The following is a 24,612-nucleotide window of genomic DNA, read 5'->3' as shown; positions in this document are numbered from 1 at the left end:
TTGGCCAACACTGTTTCTCCCTTTCTGAAAGTTTTCTGTAACTCCTGAAATTGACTTCTGTGAGGTAGGGGAGGAGAAGGAATTCCAAGATGCTGAGGATAAAAATATTCTCCTTCTATACCCTAGTTACAAGTCTCTCAGTGGGGCTTTGTCTAAGCACTGCTTCCTTTTTTATTCAGAACTCCTTTTTCAAAGCATACTACACAAATAATTGCTATTTGCATATATCTATTATAGAAAAAACGGTCTAGTCATGAATCCATCTGTTCTGGATTGCATGACTTCACCGAATATGAAAAGGTAAAGTGCTTACCATAATTCTGATGTTGTGATACAGATACTTATTGAAGAGCCCTACTTGATGAAATAAATAGAAATTAGTTACCTAGATACTTAAATTTTGATTGTTAGTATTCTGTTCCTTGTCAACAATAGTTCAGTGTCAATACTACATAATTCTAGTGTAAAACTATTTTCAGGGTTTAAAACAGAACCCTCTATTGTCACACTTTCACTCAAATAATGCTTAATAACAATTTTTGGCAAAACCTGTTTTTTTCATCTGTCAAAACAAGTATGCATTGCAAACTTTGCCTCAGTGGTCAAAGGCAGCATCAGAAACACTAAGTGGTGTTTTTTCTGTAACTGGAAGAATATTTTTTTGTAACTTAAGATGGTTTTCTCAGTTTCAAGTTTAAATTCTAGGTGTATACATGTGTTCTTTCTACAATTAGCAGATCCTGAAGTTGGAGATGTATGGTAGCAGATTTTTGGCTACTTTGTTATTCAAAACCAAATATGCATAACCACCATCTCCACACAGGATTTTTGTTTTATGGACTTGGCAACTGAATCAACCAGCTAAACACATGAAACCTGAACCATATATAGCATATGAACTAATATAATAAATGTCAACTATATAAAATACCAACTAGTTTTATTATGAAGGCACTTTTATTTAAAAGCAAAGCAGCATTAAAAGTAGATACCTGGCTAGATTTTACTTGGTAATGTTCATTCTGTATGTGTAAAGAATAAAAAAATCATTTTAGTCAAGCTGGAGGAAAATGAGAAAACAACATGCCTCATTCTGCCTTCTGCCATCAAAGGTGGGTAATGAAAGGTAACAGGTTTGTTGCTGTCATCAGTTTCAGTTCTACAGTTACTTGAGGATGCACAAACCCAATTACAGGGGGTATAGCTGGAGGACTTGGAAAATCCAAGAGGTATGCATCAAGAGAATAAGGTAATAATATATTGGCAAAGTAACAAGCAAACCCTTATGTTCATTACTGCACTTCAGCTTAGTGCAGTGTTGGACACTGTTCTACAAGCAAGTTTAAGCAAATGTGACTGCAATATAACATCTATGCAAATATAGTACAGGATTCTATTTATATCTTTCATTTTCTAGATACTTAAATTGTCCGTTTTCAGCAGTTCATATTCCATTCTTTGAAACACTTGTTTTTGGCACTCTAGTGTTAGTGCGAATTCTTGCTCCTATTACAGCCTCAGTGAAGTTTTGATTAACACACAAAAGGCTTTAAATAAAGGGAATTTTTTTTCCAATTAAAGACGTCCAGAACAGTTTCGTTATCTCACTTCCTTACTAGCTACTAATTCCTCCTCCTCTTCCTCATCTTCATCTTCCTCTTCTTCTTCCTCTTCTTCTTCCTCTTTTCCTAGCATACTGCTGGATATCTGTTAAAACAAAAATCCAAGAAATGTAAAGCAAGTGTTTGTTCTCCTGAAAGGAACAATTCTCTGCTGGCATTTCCAATCTAAGTACTGGCAGGCTTTTACTGTGGTGGAGGAGAATGAGTTGTTTATCCCTTAACTCTTCAACTTCTAATAACATGCACAGTGTCAACAGAAAGATTTGTGGCACAGAATACAGTAATTATTTGAAATTCTAAAAAAGAAAATACTTTTTTCTAGCAGAACTGTTATAGGATAAGGCAAACTATGCACTGTCCGGATCAACGTTAAAAATCACCAGGATGTAAGTTTGTTTTCTTCTGGGCTGGCTGTTGTGACATCAGGCTGAAGATGAGTATTAATACATAATCTTACCTTGAAGATGTCAAACCTCTCCAGTTGAATGAAGAACTCAACACTATGCTGCTCTAAACTGTTTTTTGAGAATTAGACTAACTTTTCTAGTAAAGTCTTGATCTATACATGAATCAGTGCCCATCAGTGCCTGCCCTGCAGATGATACTGTAGTTGTTAAACAAGTGCCAGCTGCCAAGCTTTCATCTCTGATAGATTCTGACATCACCTTTGTTTTCCAATCAGTGCTCAATCTAATTCCTATTGAAGACACAGAAGACACGACGTTTACAATTTAAAATATATGTGGTTTTTATTTCTTCATGAGAAAAGCATCATTAAACTCAAAGGTAACTATCCAAGTAATTTGAAAAATCCAGGTTTCAGGTTCATCAGCTCTATAAGGGCATCAGCAACTAATTTTGGTTACATTTTCTGAGCTTTCTCACAATGGTCTAATAAAACTTCATTATTGACAAAAACCTGCCTTTTTTCCTTTTAAGCAACCCCCTATTCTGAAAGTTCTTAGATTATCTGGTTATCAAATTGACTTCTGTCAATTTCATGATTCAAACACCTATGCAAGGGAAGTCTTTTGTGTGTGCATGAAACAAACTGCAATCATTAAGTAGTGAAAGCAGAAAAATCCTTAGTCTTGTTGATGCTCACAAAGTACTTAATTTAGTTTAAAGAAAATTCTTGCTTTCAAATCTGTGAACATAACAGAAAACTGAGTTAATGATTGCATGAAGATGGGTCAACTTGAGTCTTAAGTGCCTAGAACTGCAATCTTTCATTCTGTGAAAGAAGAAAAAGACAATGACAATGATTTGTAATTGGAGATCAGGGAGCACTGCAGATTGAGTCTGTTAAGGTAGCTTCATTTCAATGGACAGACTAATTTTCCATTTTCCTAGTTAAGAGCATCTGAAATTCTTAAGCAGAACTTTGTATTTCTGAATAAAAGCTCCCCCTGATAATTTCCAAAAATAAGAGGTGCCACTTTTGCTTTAAGGCTTTTTTTCCCTTCTAACCATGCTATAATTAACTATTTGGTAAATTAAATACTATCACAGGTGGTGGTAAAATCACAGAATTTTGGGTTTTGGTTTGGAAAGGACCTTAAAGATCTAGTTCCAACCCTCTGCCTAGGCAGGGACACCTCCCTTTAGACCAGGTTGCTCAAAGCCCCATCCAACCTGGCCTTGAACACTTCATGGCACCACAACTTCCCTGGGCAACCTGTTCAGTGTCTCACCACCCTCACAGTAAACAATATTTTCATATATCTAATGCTGGCTACTTCCTCCAGAAATGAGGTAAACTGTTACCTCCTGATCAGTTCTCCTGATCATCTTCACTGCATAGAAATTAAAAAATGCAACTCTTGTACTGCCTGTACAGCTTGAGACATTAATTCTTTCTAGCAGGATTGCCCATTGCTCTTTTCCTTGAGTTTTATAGTAGTGTTTGCCAAATGAAGTCTGGCAGGTAGGATGGAGAAAATAGCATCTCAATAACTTCAGCTGGTCCCAGTGAGTTGAAAACAACTGTGAAAGGTCAGGGGGAAAAGGGTTGCAGGACGAAAGCATTAAGATGGCCAAAAAATACTGGCGATGGTCACAAATTCTTGGTTTTGATAATTTAGCATATAGTATTTCTTCCAGAGTACTCGCTGCAAGAGTAAATGACAAGTTGACAAAGAAACATGACATCAACATCATGTTAAGATACCACAACTTTAAAAGCAGGTAGCTCTTTGTGAAAAAAATAATCAAGCTCAAGGAGTGCTTTTGATTTTTAATATGGGAATAACAAAAAAGGTCATGCATAGAACCAGAAATAAATTCAAAGATGGTGTGTGCTGATTCCTCTGGAAGACAAGTATAGTGTTACCTGTACAGTTTACCAGCCCCACACGCAGGTCAGTGTTTGTGTGGGTGTTGTGTCCCATTTCTCCAGCTCTCCCAGCCTATAGACTTAGTCTGTGTGATTCTGTGAACTGCTTACCATATTATTTATATGACTTTAAATTGAAAATTCTGTAGTACTACATTATGGTTAGGAAATTATTATTATGTAGAATGAAACCAGACTTGATAGAAATTTAGGAGTGAAAGATCTACAGAAAAGTAAAACAAGTCACCTGAAGGTTTTTCTGAAAGCATCACTTTTTGCTGGGAAGATGTTTGGTGGATTCCAGAGATCAGAGCCCTTAGTGTAATTCAAGAGACTACTCATAGACAAATTAGACTAATTTGGGTTGGAAAGTACTTTTAAAGGTCATCTATTCCAACCCCTTTGCAGTGAGCAGGGATACCTGCAATTAGATCAGGTTGCTCAGAGCCCCATCCAACACTGGCTTTTAATGCTTCCAAAGATGGGGTATCTACCACCTCTCTGGGTAACTTCTTTCAGTGATGCAACATAACTATTCACAGAATCAGAAAGGGCACTGTAGGGGGTGAGTGTTTGCCTCTTCTTTACTGCCATACAGGGGCTGCATTAGTAGGACCTTCCACTCTTTTTTTTCTGCTGTGTTAGCAGATTCTGCAGATAAACTGCAGAGCCCAGTAAGATGCAGTTATTTTGAAATGTACTGCAGTTTCTCACTAGGTCTACTTCCCATTCTTTTCAGATATTCCACTGAGAGGTAATGATGACATCAGAAGTTACAACTAGAAGAAAGGTCTAGGAGAAGAGTATAGTAAACTTGCAGGTTAGTCAAAATGGAGTTCCACTCCATCTCTGAGAGAAACACAGTGTATATACATTCAGTTTTCTGTTGTTGAGTTTTTTTGATTTTGTTTTTAACACAAGTCCAAAACACCTCAACAAGCTGTGGCACCTCAGTGTGATTACAGATGCTTCTATACCCTTTTTTTTAAAATAAGTTTTACAGCAGTGCATAAAGTTCTCTTAGAAGATAGCAGCAGTTTTTTGGCAGATTCCTTTGGTCTTCAAAAAAAGGAACATGTAAACATTTTCTAAGTAGCTTGAATGTGGAATCTGCTTGTTTGATAGAGAGGAACTTATTCAAAGTCCAGGCTGGTCTTTATGCACTGAACCACTGGGTTCTTTTATCTTTTCAGATGGCATGACTCATACTTTCAACAGAATATTTCAACTGTAATAATTAATCTTTTCTGTGTTGAGAGCAGAGAAGGGGTAATGGTGTGTATGAAGTCAAGAAAACTTTTTAGTATCACAATACCAATGCATGATTCTATGCATAGAAAAGTTGGATAAATATATTTTAAATTTGTCTGTCTTTGACTTTAACTGAAACACTGGTAAGAATCTTATTTACAGGATTAAGACTGCAATAAAGAAAAATTTAGCCATTTTGCAATGTCTGCAAGGTTACTGCTGCAAACAAATGCTGAATATTTTTGAAAGGTAGCCAGTTCAAAAGCAGCAGCATGGTTTCCTTCTCACCAGCTCTGAATTTTCTAAGTATAAAAGGAAAGATATGTTGGTCATGGTTTTGCTCTGCTGCTGGGAGGAATCGTTCATCTGAGGAGCTTGTAGAGAATCCACACTCTAGGCTCTGGACACCAAAGGCTAAGAATATGTAAGTGTTATTTAAATAATGCCACCTCTCCTTTCAGTAAACTCCTAGATTTTTTTCTCAGGGAAGATGCCATAGTTTGTTATGAAAGAAATAATATTGCTAGAAATTTGCAAAAAACCCACAGCTTTAAAAATGTTTAATGATGGTCCTGAACTGAGTAAAGATAGTGGATCTATGTACATTAGCTAAGGCTCTAATTAAGACATTCCTTTAATACAATGATGTAGCATTTAATTTTTCTTTCTTACCTGTACTGTCCTCAATGAAGATTTTAAGGAGCCAGATCTTTGCAGAGGGGACTTTGAATTGGCACGAACTATGTCTAAACGAGACTGATAATCTGGTGGATAAAGTGAGCTCCGAAAAACCTGTTCAAAGGAAGGAAGCTGTGACTTAGGTGCCAGGATAGAGCTTGCAAGCTAAAATCACCAAGCAAAAAAATCATTTAGCAAAAATGCAGCAGTTGACCATTAAATCTGTTCTAGAGATATGCATCATCTGGACTTTGGGTTGATCACTTTTAGCTGAAAACAATATCCTTCCTCAACTTGAGAGATATTTAAGACACTTTTGTAGTAAAAATAAACATTCTTCAGAGATCTGAGGGGATTTAGAAGTGGAAAACGTCTGTGGTTTCCCAGCAACATAGGTAGCTGAGTTTCAGGGTAACCTCAGGGTATGAACCCCGGCAACTCCCTTGAGGTTCTCCATATCTTGGAGAGATGAACTCTTAGCCCCTTCACAAGCAAATCCTTGCTGCCAGTCACAGCTGCAATGGAGAAATTTTATCAGAAATATTAATGAGAGTGAGCACAGGAAAAATCTGGGATAACCCTTGGAATACAGAGGAAACTGTAATATCCATTATATTTAAAAGTTCTTTCCAATAGTCAAAACCAGTAAATTATAAGACTAACAGCTGATACTAAAAAATAATAAAGCTTTTCATGCAAGACTATTAATAAAGTCAAGGAAGCTGGTAGAATTCTGGTCAGTCGATATTTTTATGGGAAGTAACAATTGTTTAATTAACAAGAAATTTAAAATTAGATTGGAGATTTGGTTGTAAAAGATAAAATATTAAAGGATATTTTTGAATTGGTGTCACATGACATTTTAATTATGACACTAGAATAGTACAAAAGTGGCAAACAGTTTAAATAAAAGTGGCAAATAGTTTAAACAAATAGTTTAAATAAAATAAAAATATCCAGTATTCTCAAATGTGACTCTCAGTGAAGAATCATGATTTCCTATGTCTTGTGCTGAATACTGCCATCTTTGGACCTGAGCTGTGTCATGGAAAGAACAAAATTAGATCTGGTAAGACAAAAAAAGACCAAAAATAATCCAGCTTTCTTGAGAATCTGAACACATATACACAACATACATTCCAATGATGGTAAGTTTAAGGGCCCAACATCCAGAGTAACTTCAAGAATGAGTAAGGGACTAAAAAACATGTCTTGGGAAAGAGACTATAATACAAAGAGAACAGAAGGGGAAATTTGAAAGGCAACTATAACTGTTACAAAGCAAAAAAAGCTAATTCAGTAACACATATTCTTAATTCTAGTACAGGCTAATAAAAAACAATCAATGAAAGATGAAAACATGCAAACAAAACAGAACAGAAAGGAGAGATTTTTAATGAAGTAATTAGTCTTCAGAACATCTTATTAGGGCAGTGTTAAGATTTACTGTGCATCTTCAGAGTGAGATTCACTGCAGAAGTGTTCTTTAAGAACTATGATTAGCTGAGCTTTGAGTTGCAGTTAAATTAGGAAAAGTGTCCTACCTGTATTTTATGGAAAAGATTAGACTGGCAAATTCTTACCTTGTTTTTAAAATCTCAGAGTTTATAAACCTGCACGCTCTTGCTGGAGATATGCAGAAAGGGACTCAGTATACAAAAGAAATTTGTTGTGCAAACCTGAAACACGTTGCATTTTATGCCTGGGACCCGTATAGCCCCAAAGCATGAGAAATGTTTTTATGTGAATAATTTGAAAAGTAAAAATTTGAAAAGCAAATCCTAATCACTCCTACCTCTAAATCTTCATTTTCATCAATATTTTGGATATTTTGGTAGGCAGCAGTGTATATCTCTAAAGCTTTCCCATGGAATAACATTTCAATGGTTATAAATTCAGAAAATATGTTCTAAAAGCAAATGAAAAGAAAAGTTTTCTTAATGCAATAAAGTACATTTCCACTTCAAATACAAGAAATCACTGCACTTGGTATTTGTAGGATACAAGTAACTGCACAGTACCTAGTACTTATATGTAGTCAGACATAAATTTTACAAATTAAAGGTAAATGCTGGCTGGGCTGTCACATATGCAGTTGTCACTTCACATTACATTCTAAGTAAATACTTGAAAAGTGAGAAGACTCATTAGGAATAAAGAAAATGTCATGCTTAAAACTAACTTGATATTACTTCAAACACATTTGCAAGATGCAATGAATAGTGGAAGTCAGTGGATTTTTGCTCTGTTGATGGCAATCTTTTTTAACAGGTTAGGGATAATTTATCTGTAAATTCTATATATATTGATAATTTACAGATAGTTACATAGTTTATATAATAAAATATTGTTCAAATATAAAACCAATTATAACATTCTCAGTACTCACAACTTTTTTCCTATAACTTATACATCAAGTGCTGGTTGGGTTGGTTGGGGTTTTCAACCATCCTTGAGTCTTTTCTTTTTAGTCTTGTGTTTGTTTGGGTTTTTTTTTACCAATAAAAAAACTTCACACTTCAGCAAGTTTATAATTACATTTGAGATCACATAGTGCAAGTGTTTTCCAGTCACAATAGTCCTTGAGACTTAAACCACTTAGTGCTTGACACTGAGAAAAATGAAAACTTTGATTACTTGCAGTCATTACTTGCAGACCATCTCATGCTTTCTGCATCAATAAACCAAACTGCAGTAACCTACACAGATTTCAGCATGGGTAAATATATTATTCACTTATAATGATGTCTGTTAATTTTGCTGATATTAATCCACATATCTGATTCCACTAAAAAGTACATCTACAAGGGATGGAGAACACAGCAACTGTTGGAGAGTGCACACACTAAACAAAAGGAATTCAGGAAAATTCTGAATTCCATAAACTGGAAGAACAACAGACTGATTTTTTTACTTGCAAAGTTCAATGACATTTGAATTGTGAAATATTCACTAATACCACAACATTTACATTTATGTAAATTTAAGTTAATACTAAATGTTGCTATAATCTTGCCATAGTTTTAGTAACTTTATTATGTAAGATGAAGTGTGATGTCTACTGTGAGAACACTTACTTTTATGTCCTTTATTTTCTGTTTCTCAAAATTATCAATGGTTTCCTCTAATTGCCGAGTTGTTCGAGTTGCATCCAGTGAAGCTCTCTGCAATTCACTTTCAGCCTGGTAGAGCAGCACAAAGGTGAAATTAGTCCTGTATTTGATACAACGATATTTGCTCTAATTGCCAAGAAAACACTGAAGTCTGTGCTTTCAAAATACTACACACCTGTTACTGTGTTTGTAAATTTGTTTAATAAACAAATAAACAAATAAACAAATAAAGATGAATAATAAACAAATAAACAATATTTAATTGTTTATTAACTTAATAAACAATTAGCTTAATAAACAAATAAAGATGAATTGTACATTGCTGTGACTTTGATCTGAAACATGAAAAATTTCCAGCTGCAGCCAGTCAGGTTAAGTCCCACTGCCTTAATCTATAATCATCTGCTGACTCCACTGACCAGCCCTGACACTCCACTGATGACACAGTGACTGGGTTCAGGGAATTAACCCAGCACAAGGCTTTATCCTTCAGAAAAGGAAGGGGTTTTTTGAACTGGTGTAAAGGAGAGGACAGGAGGGCACAGGCCAGCCTGGCAGATACTGGGAAAAATCACCTTTTATTTTCAACCTGCTGGGCCTAGAATGAATCTTTGTCCATTGTCCTGTGCTGAACCTCATTTTACTAAGCTTTTATAAATCAATTAAATAGACAACAGAACTGGACCTAATGCACTTCTTCCATTTGTACCCAAACCAGCAGACTAGAGTTAATATAATTTTTAGATCCAAAAGCATTTCAGGTATCTTACATTTTTAGTATTTTTTATTAAAATATTTATAAAAACCATCTTTCAATAGGTTTCCCTCATTGGGAAGGGGATGTACCAGTCAATCCCTAAGGCATAGATACAGTTTTTCTTGTTACTCTAAAAATAATTTTAGAAATATATTTTAATTAACTATAACTATGCATTGTGTAAAAATGCATGCTACCATTTAAATAAAAATATTGGAGCTATTCTGGTTAAGTAAAGTTGGAGAACTGTGTACTATTACAAAATAATTGTGTACAGATGTAAGATCTTGCACTTGAAGACTGCATAATTTGAATCTGAACTTATTTTCCATACATTACTGGCCAAACATCATAAACTAGTTAAAACAGTATTTACTTACAGTGTGCATCATCAGGAATCTATTGTCCTGGGATTTGGAAACAGTGTACAGATCAAGTAATTATGTCCTACAATGAAGACGTAGGATTTTTACCATTTCTACAATGCTGCAACTTGAGAGAATTTTTTTTTTAATGGAAGCAGCCACCACCGGCTCAGTTCCCATAATCTATTTTTTACTGTTAAGTGTATGTGAAAACCTAAGGCACAAGAAATTCTCTGTCACTTCTTTTTTCTTTGATTAAAATTTCTTAATCTTATATTAAAGGCTTATAATTTTTAAACAATCTCCTTGCAAAACTCATAGACACAATTCTGCAGTTATTGTGCAAACAAAATTGATAATGATCTTCAGTAGTACATGAGGTCAGATGTTCATCTCCCTTTCCTGATTTTGCCCAAAACACAGGAGGGAAACAAAGTAATAAAAACCCTTTTGTGCATTCTCAATTATTACAATTATTACAATCTATCACTTTCTGTAAATAAGGCAGCTGTTACACATACAAATACAGTATGTTATTTTGATGATATTCAAATATACATTCTCTATCCCTCTTAAACAAACTGGCCAGATTTTGTGTGCAGATGCTTTGAGAAAGGAGTTCTGTTTGCTGCAGAATTACATGTCCAATCTTGAAGAATCTGTATAGTTTGCACAGCAGCAGTTTGATATTTTCTCTTCTGAAACACTCACCTGTGACTGGAAACAGCAGTAAAGGAAAAAATGGCAAAATAACAATCATATTCATAAATGTATCTGGTTTTAACTCCAATTTAATATATTGTGATCCATTTAGATCAAATATTTCAAAACTTTTGTAGAGTGGAGGGTGCTATTATTACACTGTCTGAAGCTTTCTGCTGTAAGGCATTATTTACAGTAATGTTACAATTTTGCTAGAATTTAAGTATCCAGGCCAAAATAGTTCAGGAAAACTGTGTCTGGGACTCAGGATTTGGCTATTTATTAAAAAAACAAAAGAAGAAGTAAATCAGACAACCTAGGTAAGTTATTTCAGAAAACAAAAATCCACTTGGATTTTAAAAAATGTGGTCTTATATTTTTAAAAAATCTGCTAAGGTTTTATTTGCAAAACTGTACTTTTTATAAGATGGACTTGAAATCTGGGAGCAAGTACAGACTGTTTGCTATCTGTGGCCAAAGCTGCAAGCTGCTGAAACATCCCTGTTGCTCAGAAATAAGAATGCTTTCATTTTATGTATTTTGTGTTGATTACTTTAAAAAGCAAATACACAGTGTTTTGTGCCTTTGGCCATATGCAAAACCAGACTGTAGTGAGATTTAATAACTCTTCAGGCCAAGTCTTAAGTACAGAAAACACAGGTGCTAGCAGAAGCTAAGCCACAGAAGGATATTTGCTTAGCAGAGACAAGCCAGGTGCCAGCTACCCCTAAAGTCAACTGGGAATTAGTGCAAGGGGAAATAAAATGGGATCATTCTCTATGTGGGAAGAAGAACTTACTGTTACGATTTACTTCCTTAACACTTAATGGAAGAGACACTGCATCACAGCTTGAATTCTAACCCTATGGCTGCCATCAGTATGTCTTTATTACATCAAGACTTGTGTAACTAGTCATTACTTGATTTAACCGATTTGATTACTATTAAATGGGAATTTTTTGGCAGAGACAAAAATAAAATTTAATTCTCATGGGTGGCATTTGACCATCATAATAATCTTTACTCTTTCTGTGGTCCCATGCCTCAGTCACTAGAGATATCTTACATTCTGAAATAAAGTTGTTTAATTCCTACAAAGAATAGGAGTGCTTCACTCCTAAATCCAATGGTAGAGTTTATGAAGAAATAAGCAGGACATCAACAGGAACTTAAACTTTGTATCATAATACACAGGCATAAAGGGACTGAAATAGGATGTGCTTGATCCCCTTATTTTGGCATTTCCTAGATTCTGATTGCTTCAGACTTTGAAACTTGAAGGAGATTTGAATACAAAATTCTGTGGAGGCTTCATTTTTCCCTTTGTGATACAGATTAGTATATAGGGAAGGGTGACTGGTCTTTTGAAAGGAATTGTAGTCTGCTTGAGTATTCTACTAACACAATAAATACTTTTCCTTTCACATTTCATCTCACAGCTGGGAGAAATTTGTATGCCATCCAGGTACAAGGAAGCACAACGACTACCAAAATGACAGGGAGAAAAACAATAAAACAACATTCACAGAAGGAAATAAGGAGTTGCCTGGTAACACTTATTATGAAAGCCTCTACATTCCTAAATGCTATCTATGCCCACCTGTCTTGCACAGACATATGAAATACTTCATAGTTTCTTTTCAATCAAAAAGGGAGTAACAAAGCAGCTATTATATAATCTGTAAAGTTTAAGTTTTATAAAGTTTAAGAAAGGATTCAACATCAAGAGAGGAAAAAGTCGCTCTAAAGAGCATTTTTCTCTTATTACTTTCTGAATACAGTAGTTTAAGCCTAAGAAATTTTAAAATTATTTCTTATAGCTATTAGCAGTACAGGATACAATAATGTGTCGGTCTGATGGATTCCGCTGGCGTGTCTTTTCCAGCTGGGTTAGTTGCTTGGCTTCTCGATTCTTTGCTGTTAAAGTTGCTTTAAGATCATCCTGGAAATAAAATGTTTTAGCCATGTTTGAAATGGATCTAGGTAACTCAAAATCCACTTTTCTTCAAATGTAAAAAAAACCCCAAACCAAAACAAAAGGAAAGCAAAAAAAGAAAACAAAACTTCAGCTTCACTTTAAACAAAAAAAGGTTTTACTTATCCTGTTAAATGTAAGAGAAGTCTATGAGGGACAAGAGAGTTTAGTACTCTCTGTAGCACACAATAAATGAAGAAAAAAGTATTTACAGCTTTTAATGGAAAGTGCAGTGGATGGTCAAAAGCTGAGATCCCCAAAGCAGTAGGAAGCAGGGCCATTCTGTCTTAGCAATGGAATAAAGGTGTAATTTAGAAAGGAAAAGTGGCATAAAAAATCAGTAAGAACAAGCCAAAACAGGCAGCAGTCAGTACCAATCAGAAGTTATGAAGAACACAAAACTGCTACACAGAGCTTAAGGTGCCACAGAAAACCCATGTCTGAAAGTGTTAAATTGCATATTTGGATATAGTTAGTAAGGTGGATAAGTACATTTGGAACAAAATACATCCTAGTAAAATAATGTAGCTGGAGAAGATGGAGCTTACTGATTTAGAAAAGGCAGAAAGTGCAATAAATATTTTTACTCCTCATTTCCAAAGGAGAAATAGGATGTATTTCGAGGAAGATCTGTGACAATTTAAGGATGTTTACATTCCATTCTCAAATTCTTGCTCGTGCTATAAAATTGTGCTTTGCAAATAGTTTTGCATACTTGGAATCTAAAACTGTCAGTCACGTATTTATCAACCTGTTGACCATGGTATAGGAAATTATGTTAATTTTGATGGCTGTAACTTCAAGAACCAGTACCTTGGAATAAACAGAAACACAGCCCAAAGGAATCTAGCAACATGTGAGGCAGGAGATGGGCGTGCATTTCAAACCATCATTTTATCAAAAAGAGCAGCTCCCATTTATCTACTCCATTCTGGAGTAGATTTGAGCTATTAAAAAACATCATCTCAGGAAGCTGTCTGTGTTCTTTTCCTCAATTTCAGAATTTTAACACAGTTGTTCACCCAGACAGACATGCAGCCAAGAATGTGCCTCTCTCAAAGTTGTGATCCTGTGACCAGACAAGCACACGTGTGCCAGGTTCACAGTGCTGTGTCTTCAGTAACAGATCTCTACACGAGGCCAGAATCAAAACACTCAGGTTTCTTCCATGTTTCTATCTCTACTGTTTGATGTTCCTATGTATATGACTCATTTTGCTTTGTCTTTAGGGACACAGAGCTGGGTTCTGATAGTAAAATGTGTATTTTTAGCCCATTAAAAACTAATTTTGTTGCTGTTCTTTCAAAAGGGAATTTATAGTGCCTTTAAGGCCATCTAAAAGACTGTTGGAAAGGGCTTTCTCCTTTATGAAAACCACACAGCTGCAAGAAAAGTGGTAACAGAAAAAACTTTTTCAATGTTTTACATTTTAAATTTTAAATTGAAGGCAGAGAAAGAGAAGAGAAAAGCAGATTTATTTTTACTACAGGACAAAGTTTTTTAATCTATATTAGTAACAGCACTGACTTTCTAGGCCCATTTAAAACAATCAATCAGATTTAATGTCATGGCTGAAAGTGTTCTGGCTTCTATGCAAAGTAATGCTAAGGAATGCTAAGGAAACCATTAGAGTTACCATTACAGAATTCAGGTATTTTTTTTTCTAGAACATGATGACTTTGGAAATAACTACAGGGACTGCACTGTCCCCTTCTCTACCTCTGTTCTCTGGGGCAGCAAAAGCCATTAAACATACTTCTCTTCGCTAGCCAAAGTCTGGTACTACTGCAGCTACATTTACATACAAGTTTTGGATGTACAAAGATATGGTACAGTTACATACATATTCTGTCTAGGATGTTGAAAAACTGAGGAGAGTGCAGAAAAAAACATTCAAAAGCAGAGAAAATGCCATTATGGTGAAAGAACTGAGGTCTACATTTTTAACTAACTGAAAAGTGTGAAAAATTGTTTTACTAGCATCTAAATACCTTCCTTCCTGGAAAGAGAAAAGGGCATCTCATAGCTCTTTAATGTCAGTGGAACATGTAACAGGAACCAAAGTCTTTCATTTAAAACAAAACACAAATATCAACTAACCACTAACTACTGCAGATAGTCCTACATTCATCCTCCAGGGTCTTCAGACCAAGATTTGATGTGTTTTTAGCAAACATGTTTTAATTAAACTCAAGGAGAAATGGAATGGAATGGAATGTAATAGCCAGTGAGATAAAGGATATATAGAGAGAATATAAAATTATTCATAGTCCCTCTGCTTTCAAACTATGAATTCAAGCCACACATAAAACTCTGGCCAGCCATCTAATTTCAAACCATACAGAAGTACAGCTACAATCCATCCACCAGACAATGAGCTGGCAGATCCCCATCACTGTACTGTTACCTGCTTTAGTCACTGAAGTTATTAAAGCAAATCAGTCCTTTCTTCTGCAGGTGGATCACCTTGTTATTATCATGTCCTGTTATGTATGAAGAAAAGGAACCAGGAACAGAGTTGCCAAAAAGCAGAAAAGTGAAGATTGATACACAGAGCAATGAAACAGAAAGAAATCCTAAAATTCTACACTGCATTAAGGGACAAGAATATTATACCTTCCACTGAGGCTGCCAAATTCCCAGAGAGCTACTTGGTGCAGTAAACTCTGTCATGTGAATGAAACAATTTTATTGCATTAACAGTTAAATGACAACTTTATTCTGGTTGATTTGGGCCTCTTCAAAGCATTCAGTATCACAGGACATTGATATTTTACCCAGCAGGAACAGAAACAGATCTTTTCAGATACAGTACAAAAATAGTTTGTGCACACCCTGGAGCAGATCTAATAATCAGCAGCAAGAACATTCTCTTCGTAACAAGTGTGAAAGTGCCATATTCTTCTTTTTACTTAATCAGCTCTGCTCTTGTAGCTACAGGTAAAAAAAGTCTTAAAACTAGCACCTAATTCTAGCTTTACATGAGTGATAAAATTTCCTTTTTCACTAAAAATGTTGCAGAGTCTAAAGACTGTAACTGTAGACCAGATAGTTGAAAGTTGAAGTTTTAACCAAGGTTTATAGTAAGAGGGGGGAAAATTAAATCATTTAATCCTATATCTTTAGTGAAGTCTTTCCTAGTTAAAAGGTAGTCAGGGGAGTTAAATCCAGTTGCAGACAACACCAAGATGAGTAGGAGTGTTGATCTGCTTGAGAGTAGGAAGGCTCTGCTAAGGGACCTGGACAGGCTGGATCAGTGGACCAAAGCCAATAATGTGAGGTTTAACCAGGCCAAGTAGCAGGTCCTGCACTTTGATCACAACAACCCTATGCAAAGCTAAAGGCTTGGGGAGAAGTGGCTGGAAAGCCACCAGGCAGAAAAGGACCTGGCTGAATATGAGTCAGCAGTGTGCCCAGGTGGCCAAGAAGGCCAACAGCATCCTGGGCTGCATCAGGAATAGTGTGGGCAGCAGGAGAAGGGAAGTGATGGTGCCCCTGTACTCAGCACTGGTGAGGCTGCACCTCAAGTGCTGTGTTCAGTTCTGGGCTCCATGCTACAAGGACACTGAGGTGCTGCTGTGAGTTCAGAGAAGGGCAAGAAGACCCTCACCAGCTTGGTGAGGGTCTGGAGATCAAGTCCTGTAGGAGAGGCTGAGGGAATTGGGAATGCTTAATTTGGAGAAGAGGATGCTGAGGGGGGACATTATTGCTCTCTACCACTACCTGAAAGATGGTTGTACTGAGGTGGATGCTGGCCTCTTCTCTCAAGTGAATAATAACAAGACCAGAGGAAATGGCCTGAAGTTGCACCAGGGAAGTTTAAGACTTGGTATTAGAAAGAGTTTCTCTACCAAGAAAATAGTTAGACACTGGAATGGGCTGCCCAGGGAGGTGGTGGAATCACCATCCCTGGAAGTATTCAAAAAAACATGCACATGAGGCACTTCAGGACAAGCTCTAGTGGGTGATACAAATATTGATAAATATATTTTACTTTTTACTGTGTGTGGGATGGATGTTGACAGTTGGACATGGTGATCTTACAGGTCTTTTCCAACTGTGACCACTTTGTGTGATTCTCTATGTTGATAAAATATTTAATCCCATTTAGAGTTTAAGAATGCCCTTCTACTCCTCACCATGGGAAGATAAGCATTTTGTGGAGCTTTCTGTCATTCTGAAAGGCAAAGACAACAGAAAATTCCATTCACTGCTGCAAGGGATGACCTGGCTTCAGTTGTTTTAGTCCTCAGCATTTACTGAGGACATTTATATATCTTCAGTACTTAGGAAACCCCAGGCACTTCTGCAGTGTTGTGTGTGTCTTCTCAGAAACACTATTTCCACACCATGAAACTCGTCTTCCATCCTCAACATGTATTTCCTCAAACTGCATTTCTGAGAATCTAACTCAGAATGTTAGATTCTAACATTCCTGACTGTTAGCATACCAAATTCTAGGATACAGGCTCTGTAGTCTCCAACTCAGCTGAAGATTACCACACATAGTACCACTCAAGTGCAGGGAGCTTTTACTTCATGATTGTTTCTCTAACAATCAAGTGAGATAGCTGTGCAATAAGCCCTGAACACTGTACTTGCTTCTTCATGGTATTGGCAAGATACAAGAACAAAAACATAAGAAAAATGCTTCAGTTTGAGGTACAATGCCATAATGTGCTCAAATTAATCATGATGAACACACTGTATGATTTTTGTATGTAAAATACCATCAAATACTGATCAATTTACCTTCTGATTTATCTAGATTATGATACAGATATATACATAACTTACAGATTTGACTTTACAGGATGAAGGTATACTCTATATAATATATATATAATATATATATAAAATGTACAAATATTAAGAAGAACTCTTTCATCCTATGAACTAGTATCTGCTTATTAACTTCCTCAAGCTATTCCTCCTGGAGAAAAGAAATTTACAGATATTTTGTGGGAGTATGTCAAACCCCTATATACACTGTTTTGAGACCACAGTGTAAGAAGAGACCTCATTTTTTTGGTGTATCTACAGGTCATCTTGATGACTTTGCAGGACAGAGAGGGAAGCAGGCCACCACCTATTTATCAGTGTCAAGAAATGTCTTCTACATTGTGAACTTCAATGTAGAACACAAGTCTAAGTTATAAAAGCTGTTAAAGGCAGCATATACCTGACTAAGAGCCAAAAGCATTACATGTAATTTGCCTTTTGGAAGTCTGGATAGTAATAATGCTAATAATAATAAAATAATAACATTTATATAGAAAAATATCCTGAATTTGCACTAACAAGGAAGTTTCACACCATCCACATGCCTCTTCTAGCATTTGCTCATGCTCCAAGAGTCTGAATATCCTTGTCTTCACATCAAAGCTTTTTCCTCACATATAGCTTTGATTCAGATACACTACTGACCCAATTAAGTTAGACTGCTTACTGCAGTATGAAAAATCAGAACCACTCTCCCCTGAGAAGTAACTTTTTGACTGAGTAGACAGAACACCAAAATGTACCTTGTGAGAAAACACGTTTAACCTACCCTTTTAAGTTTCACGATGGTCCCATAACTTTTCAGTGGTTCAATAACCTTGGCCTCAAGCCTGTCAACCTACAAAGGAAATCAGAAGGTCACTAAAATCACCTGCATCTATGGTGTGCAAAACAGGAAGTAATTAATTTACTTGTGATTAATTTAATTAGGAATATAGTCCATATTTGCTGAAAATATAGTGAGATAGAGTTTTTAAAAATATTGCAAAAGCCGGAGTAAATTAAATTAACCAGTAAATAACTTGTATTTCAAGGAGCTCAAGCTGATTTCTAGTGGAATCCTTTTATCTTCTTTGGCAAGACGTAAGGATAAATAAAACATGGAGATTTTAACTGAGTACTAGCTACATCAACTGTATCATGGACATCTATAAGCCTTGTATTTGAAATGAAAGATCGATGTACTTGTGGACAGATTACCAGAGAATCATTCTGGTTGGAAAATACCTTCAAGATCATCAAGTCCAACCATAACCTAACTACCAACCATTAATCTACCTCTACTCTCGTGCTCGAGCTATGTTCCTAAGCACCACATCTACACTTTTAAGCACCTCAAGGGATGGCGATTCAACCAACTCCCTGGAGAGCCTATTCCAGTATTTAGTAACCCTTTCAGTGAAAAGTTTCTTCTAATATCTAACCTAAGCCTCCCCTGGCACAACCTGAGACCATATCCTCTTGTCCTGTTGCTCGTTACTAGGGAGAAGAGACCAACCCCCACCTCACTCTAACCTCCTTTCAAGTAGCTGTAGAGATTAAATGTGGACTAAGTCCTAAACTTTATGGGCTAAAGCCTCTTTGCTAGCAAACATACTGTAAGAAATGCAACACTTTTCTTTTTAAAAATAATGGGAACAGCATCATAGCTACTGAAATAATGAAAATACCAACAACAGGTTGTGTAAAATGCATAAACGCTCTCCCAGATAAGCACATGTGAATTTTTCAGTTCTCCTATTAGAAAAACAGCTACATATGGTCAGACAGGCAATAGGATAAGACCTGCTTGCTTGTCAAAATTGACAACACTGCCCTCGTGGCCCCAGCATAAGCTGCTGATGACTTTGGACCAGAGAGCCATCTGGCCCATCACTTCTATGTCCAAATTACGACAAGGTACATACCTCTGCTGGAAGAGACAGACAGTACACTCCCCCCTAAACTGGCAGTGAGTGACCAGTCAGCCAAAATCAATGCTAACTGAGCAACTATTTCTCTTCTACTACACTCCACCAGTTCACTGTCAAACAATTTACCTTAAACTACCAATAAAATATAATGAAATAGGACAGTAGGCTCAAAATGGAGCAAAAGATGTAGACATATCAAATAATCTGCCAGACTTCCTGACTGACCCTTTCATACCTCAGCATTTACATATTTAGAACTGCAGCTGAAGACCAGAAATCTAACCCTGAAAAGCTAATTTTCTCTTGCCTGCATTGCCAATAGATATGAAAGCTGTTAATTAACCTGATGCCCAAAAGAGATGATGCTGATATCTGTTAGGTTTTCAGTATCAAAGAAGAATTTGATTTAAAGGCTAAAAGTTTCTCTTTTCCTTTTTTAATTCTGTCTCTTCTCTTTCAAAAGGTGGTCTGGGGACTGCATTGTAGGAGGATGTAGGCCAAATACCACTTTTTGGACACACTTAAAAATCAAAAGAAGCAAAACTCAAATTGTTACACAGGAACCTCAGAATTATGCAGTCACAGTTTAAAGATGAAAACAGACAGAAAGATCATGCAGTCTGCCTTCACATACACTTTTGGCCATAATATAAATTTGCCCTGTTAACAGAGGGATAAATTGCTACTACATCAGTTGAAGCATAAGGACCTACATGTGGCTCAGCTGAAGCCAGATGCATGCAAGCTTATGGAAAACAAGAAAAACACTTGGATCACTACCCACATGGATCCCCCATGGATCTCTACCCACACTACCCCTTGGATCTCTTATTACTTCTTAAAAATCTGTCCCTGAATACACTGTTAAAGATCCATGCATATTTCTTGTTTTTCAAACCCTCTACTTAGTAGACTAGATACCTCACACAACCATGGAAAGACTTTAGTAATTCATTAATATAAGAAGATGACTTGAAATGCTTTTTGTTCTTAAAAAAAAAAAAAAAAAAAGTCCTGACTGAAAGCACAAAGAATGTCAACTTCAGCATCTTTTAAAAATTATAACGGTTCTCAGTTTTTCAAGCTATAATTGGAAATATTTTATGCCATACTGAAAGAAGAGATATGTGTTCCAAAACCTAGCTTGTGTATATATAAATGAACTTAATTTTTCTTAAATCTCATAATTTACAATTCTGAATCATAGGTTAGATATAGATCTAACTTATAGATCACATAGATGTGTAAGTGGATTCAACACCTTCCTTTACACTCTCACTTATCTAGCAGAAATGGGACTATATTGTCACACGTGGTCCTTATCAAGCTTGTACTTCTAGTGTTGAACTCCAGACTTACACAAAATCTACAGTGGAACCTGACAGCACCTCATAGGGGCAGGCAGCAACCAGTAAAGGATTCCAGTCAGTACTGTCTTCCATACTGCTTCTGGTAACAGACTCAGCGTAAAGAAAATGAGTGATTTTACCCCAGCTGCTGCTAGACAACTCAAGTCACAAAACTAAAACAACAGTTGATTAACCATAAACCATAATCTGTAGTCTAAGACAAATAAAAGACTTACTTGTCTCAAATTCTGTGTGTGCTCATATGGACAGTACCACTGACTTCAACAGGACTAATCACAGGCAGTTTTCACTAAAGTTATTAGCAGAGTAAATGACAAATGCTTTGGCAGCCTATCCTGCTCTGCTACTGACATATTTAAAAGTGTTTTCTCCTATGTTTCTCGTGTGATTGGAGAGTATATTTTTCCCCTTTTAATCACAGATAAGTAACTGAAAAGTTCAGATGGCAAACACAACATGTACAGCTTTAATTTTGTACCTCTGCTTGGCGATAATCCTGAAGTCTGGAAAATTCATCTGCAAAGTTTTTCAGTCCAACTTTTAAGTTTGGTGTCTCTGTGGCTGCATATGCATATATTTCATTTACAAGAAGATCTGCTTTGTCACGTAGTCTGGCAGTTTTACGTACATATCCAGCAAATATCTGGCACAATTCACCAAAATGTTTTTCCACATTTGAAACAGCATCTTGGATTTGTCTAGTCTGATTGTCCCTGGATACCAAAGAAAAGGAAGTAAAAAATAAGAAGGGGACAAATGTTTACAACACACACAGAAGAAAAGCTATATAAATGTACTATCAATGATTTATACATAATTTGAACATCTCATTTCAGTGCAAAACAGAAATTTACTCCTCAAAAAATAATGTTGTAAAAGTCTGATAAATGAATGACAGACAATCAAAAAAAGCAGGGTTTATACTTAGAAATAATGATCACACAGAGGAAAACTCTGTATCACAAAAATCAGCTTGGAAACTTTCCTTCTGTGGTTAAGCATAAGTTCATTACTATTGGTATTGATTACTAACAGTGACAAAATGTGCAGATCTCAAACAAAAAGACTCGGTCATACTTCCAGTGGAAGATCAATCAATGGAGAAATCAGGCAAGGTACTAGTACAGAGGAAATGTGTAAAGCTACTGAATGTTCTTTAATGTGAAGAGGTACTAAACTGCTCCCGGTCAGCACTACAGAGGATAAATATCCCAGAGAATTAGAGAAGAAAAGTGAATAGACACAAAGAGAGGTGAAAAATCTAAACCCAACAAATTGTTTTATTTTAAATTAAATTAATTTAACTAATTTTATTTGAACCAAATACCTGTATTATTAATATTTATTATTAATGGTACAGTTAAGTTGCTCTGAATTTCTAACTTCTTTTGATATTTAATTTTTTATTCCTACACCATTTGATGGCCTCACTTTTTAGTTATGCTTCAGTGACACTATTAAAACAAATCAGTGTCAGTGAAGTCATGCCAGTTCTTGATTCACCTGAATCAATTACAGGACAATTTAGCTGACAGTAACTGCCAGGTACAGAGTCCTAAGAAGTCTCCATACGGTGATTCATGTGAAGTACTGGCACAAGTCACTCCTGCCACTGTCTTGGTGGGGGACAGCAAGGAAAACTTTATCCTTAAACTATCTCAGCTCCAAATGCTGACCTATATTTAAGTGTTGACTGAATATGACACACATGAAAATATATAAGACATGAAAATCAGAAAAAATTGGAAGAAATGTACTAGTTTTAGACTAATGAACAGTGCAGTCAATTCTAATGAGCAATGAACTAAATTCTAATGAGTTCCTTTCTTCAGGAACTCTTCAGGAATAGTATTTCAGATCAAAGTTCTGCTACAGGAAAAACCCCAGTTGTGCTGCTTCATGGCAAGCAGTTAAGACTATTCAAAAAGATTTCATTCAAAGAGAAGTAATCCAAGTAAGTTGTTCAGACCTCCACAACATGCCTGAGCATAGAACCATTTGAATAGGAAGGATTTAGCCCAGTATGTGGGAAAGTAAGAGTCTCATTAGGCACTGATAATGTCGTTTTTCAAAATCAGGACTGATAAAATCTGCAGTAAATGATACATCTTTCCTATTTTATAGAAAGGCCTTCATGTCAGACAGTGTTAACTCTCCCAAGGGAAGCCTTAGGCACTTTTCCTCACCTACTTTACAGTTTTGATCTCACAGTACTCCCATGATAATAATTGTTAATTCTGGGATACGAAACACTACGTTTCCTTAGATGAAACTGTGGAAAGCTTGGGTTCCGTTTCATAGTTTTTTTTTCGTCCCAACTATTTGTGATAGCCCAGATTTGACCAAAAATTATCAGCGAGAGGCCCAATTAAATCGGGCAGTCTCCACTTCATCTCTGCTTAGCATCGGAAGGCTAGAAAAGTTCCGCGGCCCTTCCTTGAGAAAAACGGAGGCAGATCCCCCACCCCCAGGACGGTTATCTGCCCTAAGGGGGTTATCCGCCCCAAAATCTGGGTTCCTGGGTCCCCTGACTGCAACAGGGCCTCCTCCCCTGCCCTGCCCGGCCCGGCCCGGCCAGGCGAGGCAGCCAGCCCCCGCCACGCAGCCCCCCAGGAGCAGCCCTCCGCGGGGCTGGCAGAAACACACGGCAGGGACCCCCGGCGGCGGCACCCGGGGGCCTCCTCCACCCCACACCGCCTCGTTACCTGGCGTCCAGCCCGCGGCCCAGCAGCATCATGGCGTCGGCGGCAGCGGCAGCGGAGGGAAGGGGGGCGGTGCTCCGCGTTCGCTCGGTTTCCATGGACACCCCCCGCCCGCCGCCCGCCTGGGCCCCGCCCCCGCCCGGCCCGGTCCGCGGGGGTCCGTGGGGGGCAGCGGTCCCGTAAGGGCCGTAGGGATCCATGGGTGGAAGCGGTCCCGTACGGCCCTTGGGGAACCGTGAGGTGAAACGGTTCCGTACGGCCCGTGGGCAACCGTGAGGTGAAACGGTTCCGTACGGCCCGTGCCTCTTGGGGCGCGGGGGGCCCTCGGGGAGAGGGAACACCCTCGCCCTCTCGCTGGCCCGCGGGCAGTTTGGCTCCGAGCCCGCCGAGGGGCAGGGGCTGGGGTCTCGCCTTTCCCAGATGGCTGTCCCAGTAGAAGTGCAGTGGCAGGGCCCGGCCCGGCCCGCGGGCAGAAAGCAGTCTCATAAAAAAACCTCCTGTCTCATAAAAAAACAACCAACCATCCAACCAACCAACCATAAAAGCCCAGAAAACTCTTGTTTTATTCCTTCCCCTTCCCCTCCAGAAAAATCTTGTTTTATTCCTTCCCCTTCCCCTCCTCTCCCCTTTCCCTTCCCCTGCCCCTTCCCCTTCCCCTTCCCTTTCCCTTTCCCTTTCCCTTTCCCTTTCCCTTTCCCATTCCCTTTCCCTTTCCCTTTCCCCTTCCCTTTCCCTCTCCCTCTCCCTTTCCCTTTCCCTTTCCCCTTCCCTTTCCCTCTCCCTCTCCCTTTCCCTTTCCCCTTCCCCTCCTCTCCTCTCCTCTCCTCTCCTCTCCTCTCCTCTCCTCTCCTCTCCTCTCCTCTCCTCTCCTCTCCTCTCCTCTCCTCTCCTCTCCTCTCCTCTCCTCTCCTCTCCTCTCCTCTCCTCTCCTCTCCTCTCCTCTCCTCTCCTCTCCTCTCCTCTCCTCTCCTCTCCTCTCCTCTCCTCTCCTCTCCTCTCCTCCCTTGTTCTTTCTTTTCCTTTCTTCCTTTTTGTTTGTTTTTGGCC

At 37.6% G+C, this 24,612-nt stretch overlaps 1 protein-coding gene across 1 annotated transcript; it reads right to left on the bottom strand.

Moving 5' to 3' along the window:
- Positions 1–925: 925 nt before the first annotated feature.
- CIBAR1 (CBY1 interacting BAR domain containing 1) lies at positions 926–23,838 on the bottom strand. The gene is made up of 9 exons (XM_071737947.1): positions 23,569–23,838; positions 21,342–21,576; positions 18,350–18,418; positions 12,664–12,765; positions 10,833–10,838; positions 8,964–9,068; positions 7,682–7,795; positions 5,881–6,000; positions 926–1,707 (listed from the first exon to the last, which is right to left on the bottom strand). Exons 1-9 carry the CDS (start codon positions 23,763–23,765, stop codon positions 1,600–1,602), a joined length of 1,056 nt encoding a protein of 351 aa, XP_071594048.1. The 5' UTR covers positions 23,766–23,838; the 3' UTR covers positions 926–1,599.
- Between the last annotated feature and the right edge of the window lie 774 nt (positions 23,839–24,612).

Source organism: Heliangelus exortis, chromosome 2, assembly GCF_036169615.1.
Source record: "Heliangelus exortis chromosome 2, bHelExo1.hap1, whole genome shotgun sequence".
NCBI lineage: Eukaryota > Metazoa > Chordata > Aves > Apodiformes > Trochilidae > Heliangelus > Heliangelus exortis.
The sequence above is the reverse complement of the archived record's forward strand: the minus strand, read 5'-3'. Positions and strand labels throughout refer to the sequence as shown.

Coding starts and splice junctions, on each gene's coding strand:
- CIBAR1 (XM_071737947.1), bottom strand. CDS start 23,765: ATGGATCCCTACGGCCCTTACGGGACCGCTGCCCCCCACGGACCCCCG. Junction 18,419..21,341: donor AGGATTATCGCCAAGCAGAG/GTACAAAATTAA, acceptor TTTCCTTTGTAG/GTTGACAGGCTTGAGGCCAA. Junction 12,766..18,349: donor CCATCGTGAAACTTAAAAGG/GTAGGTTAAACG, acceptor TTTTATTTCCAG/GATGATCTTAAAGCAACTTT.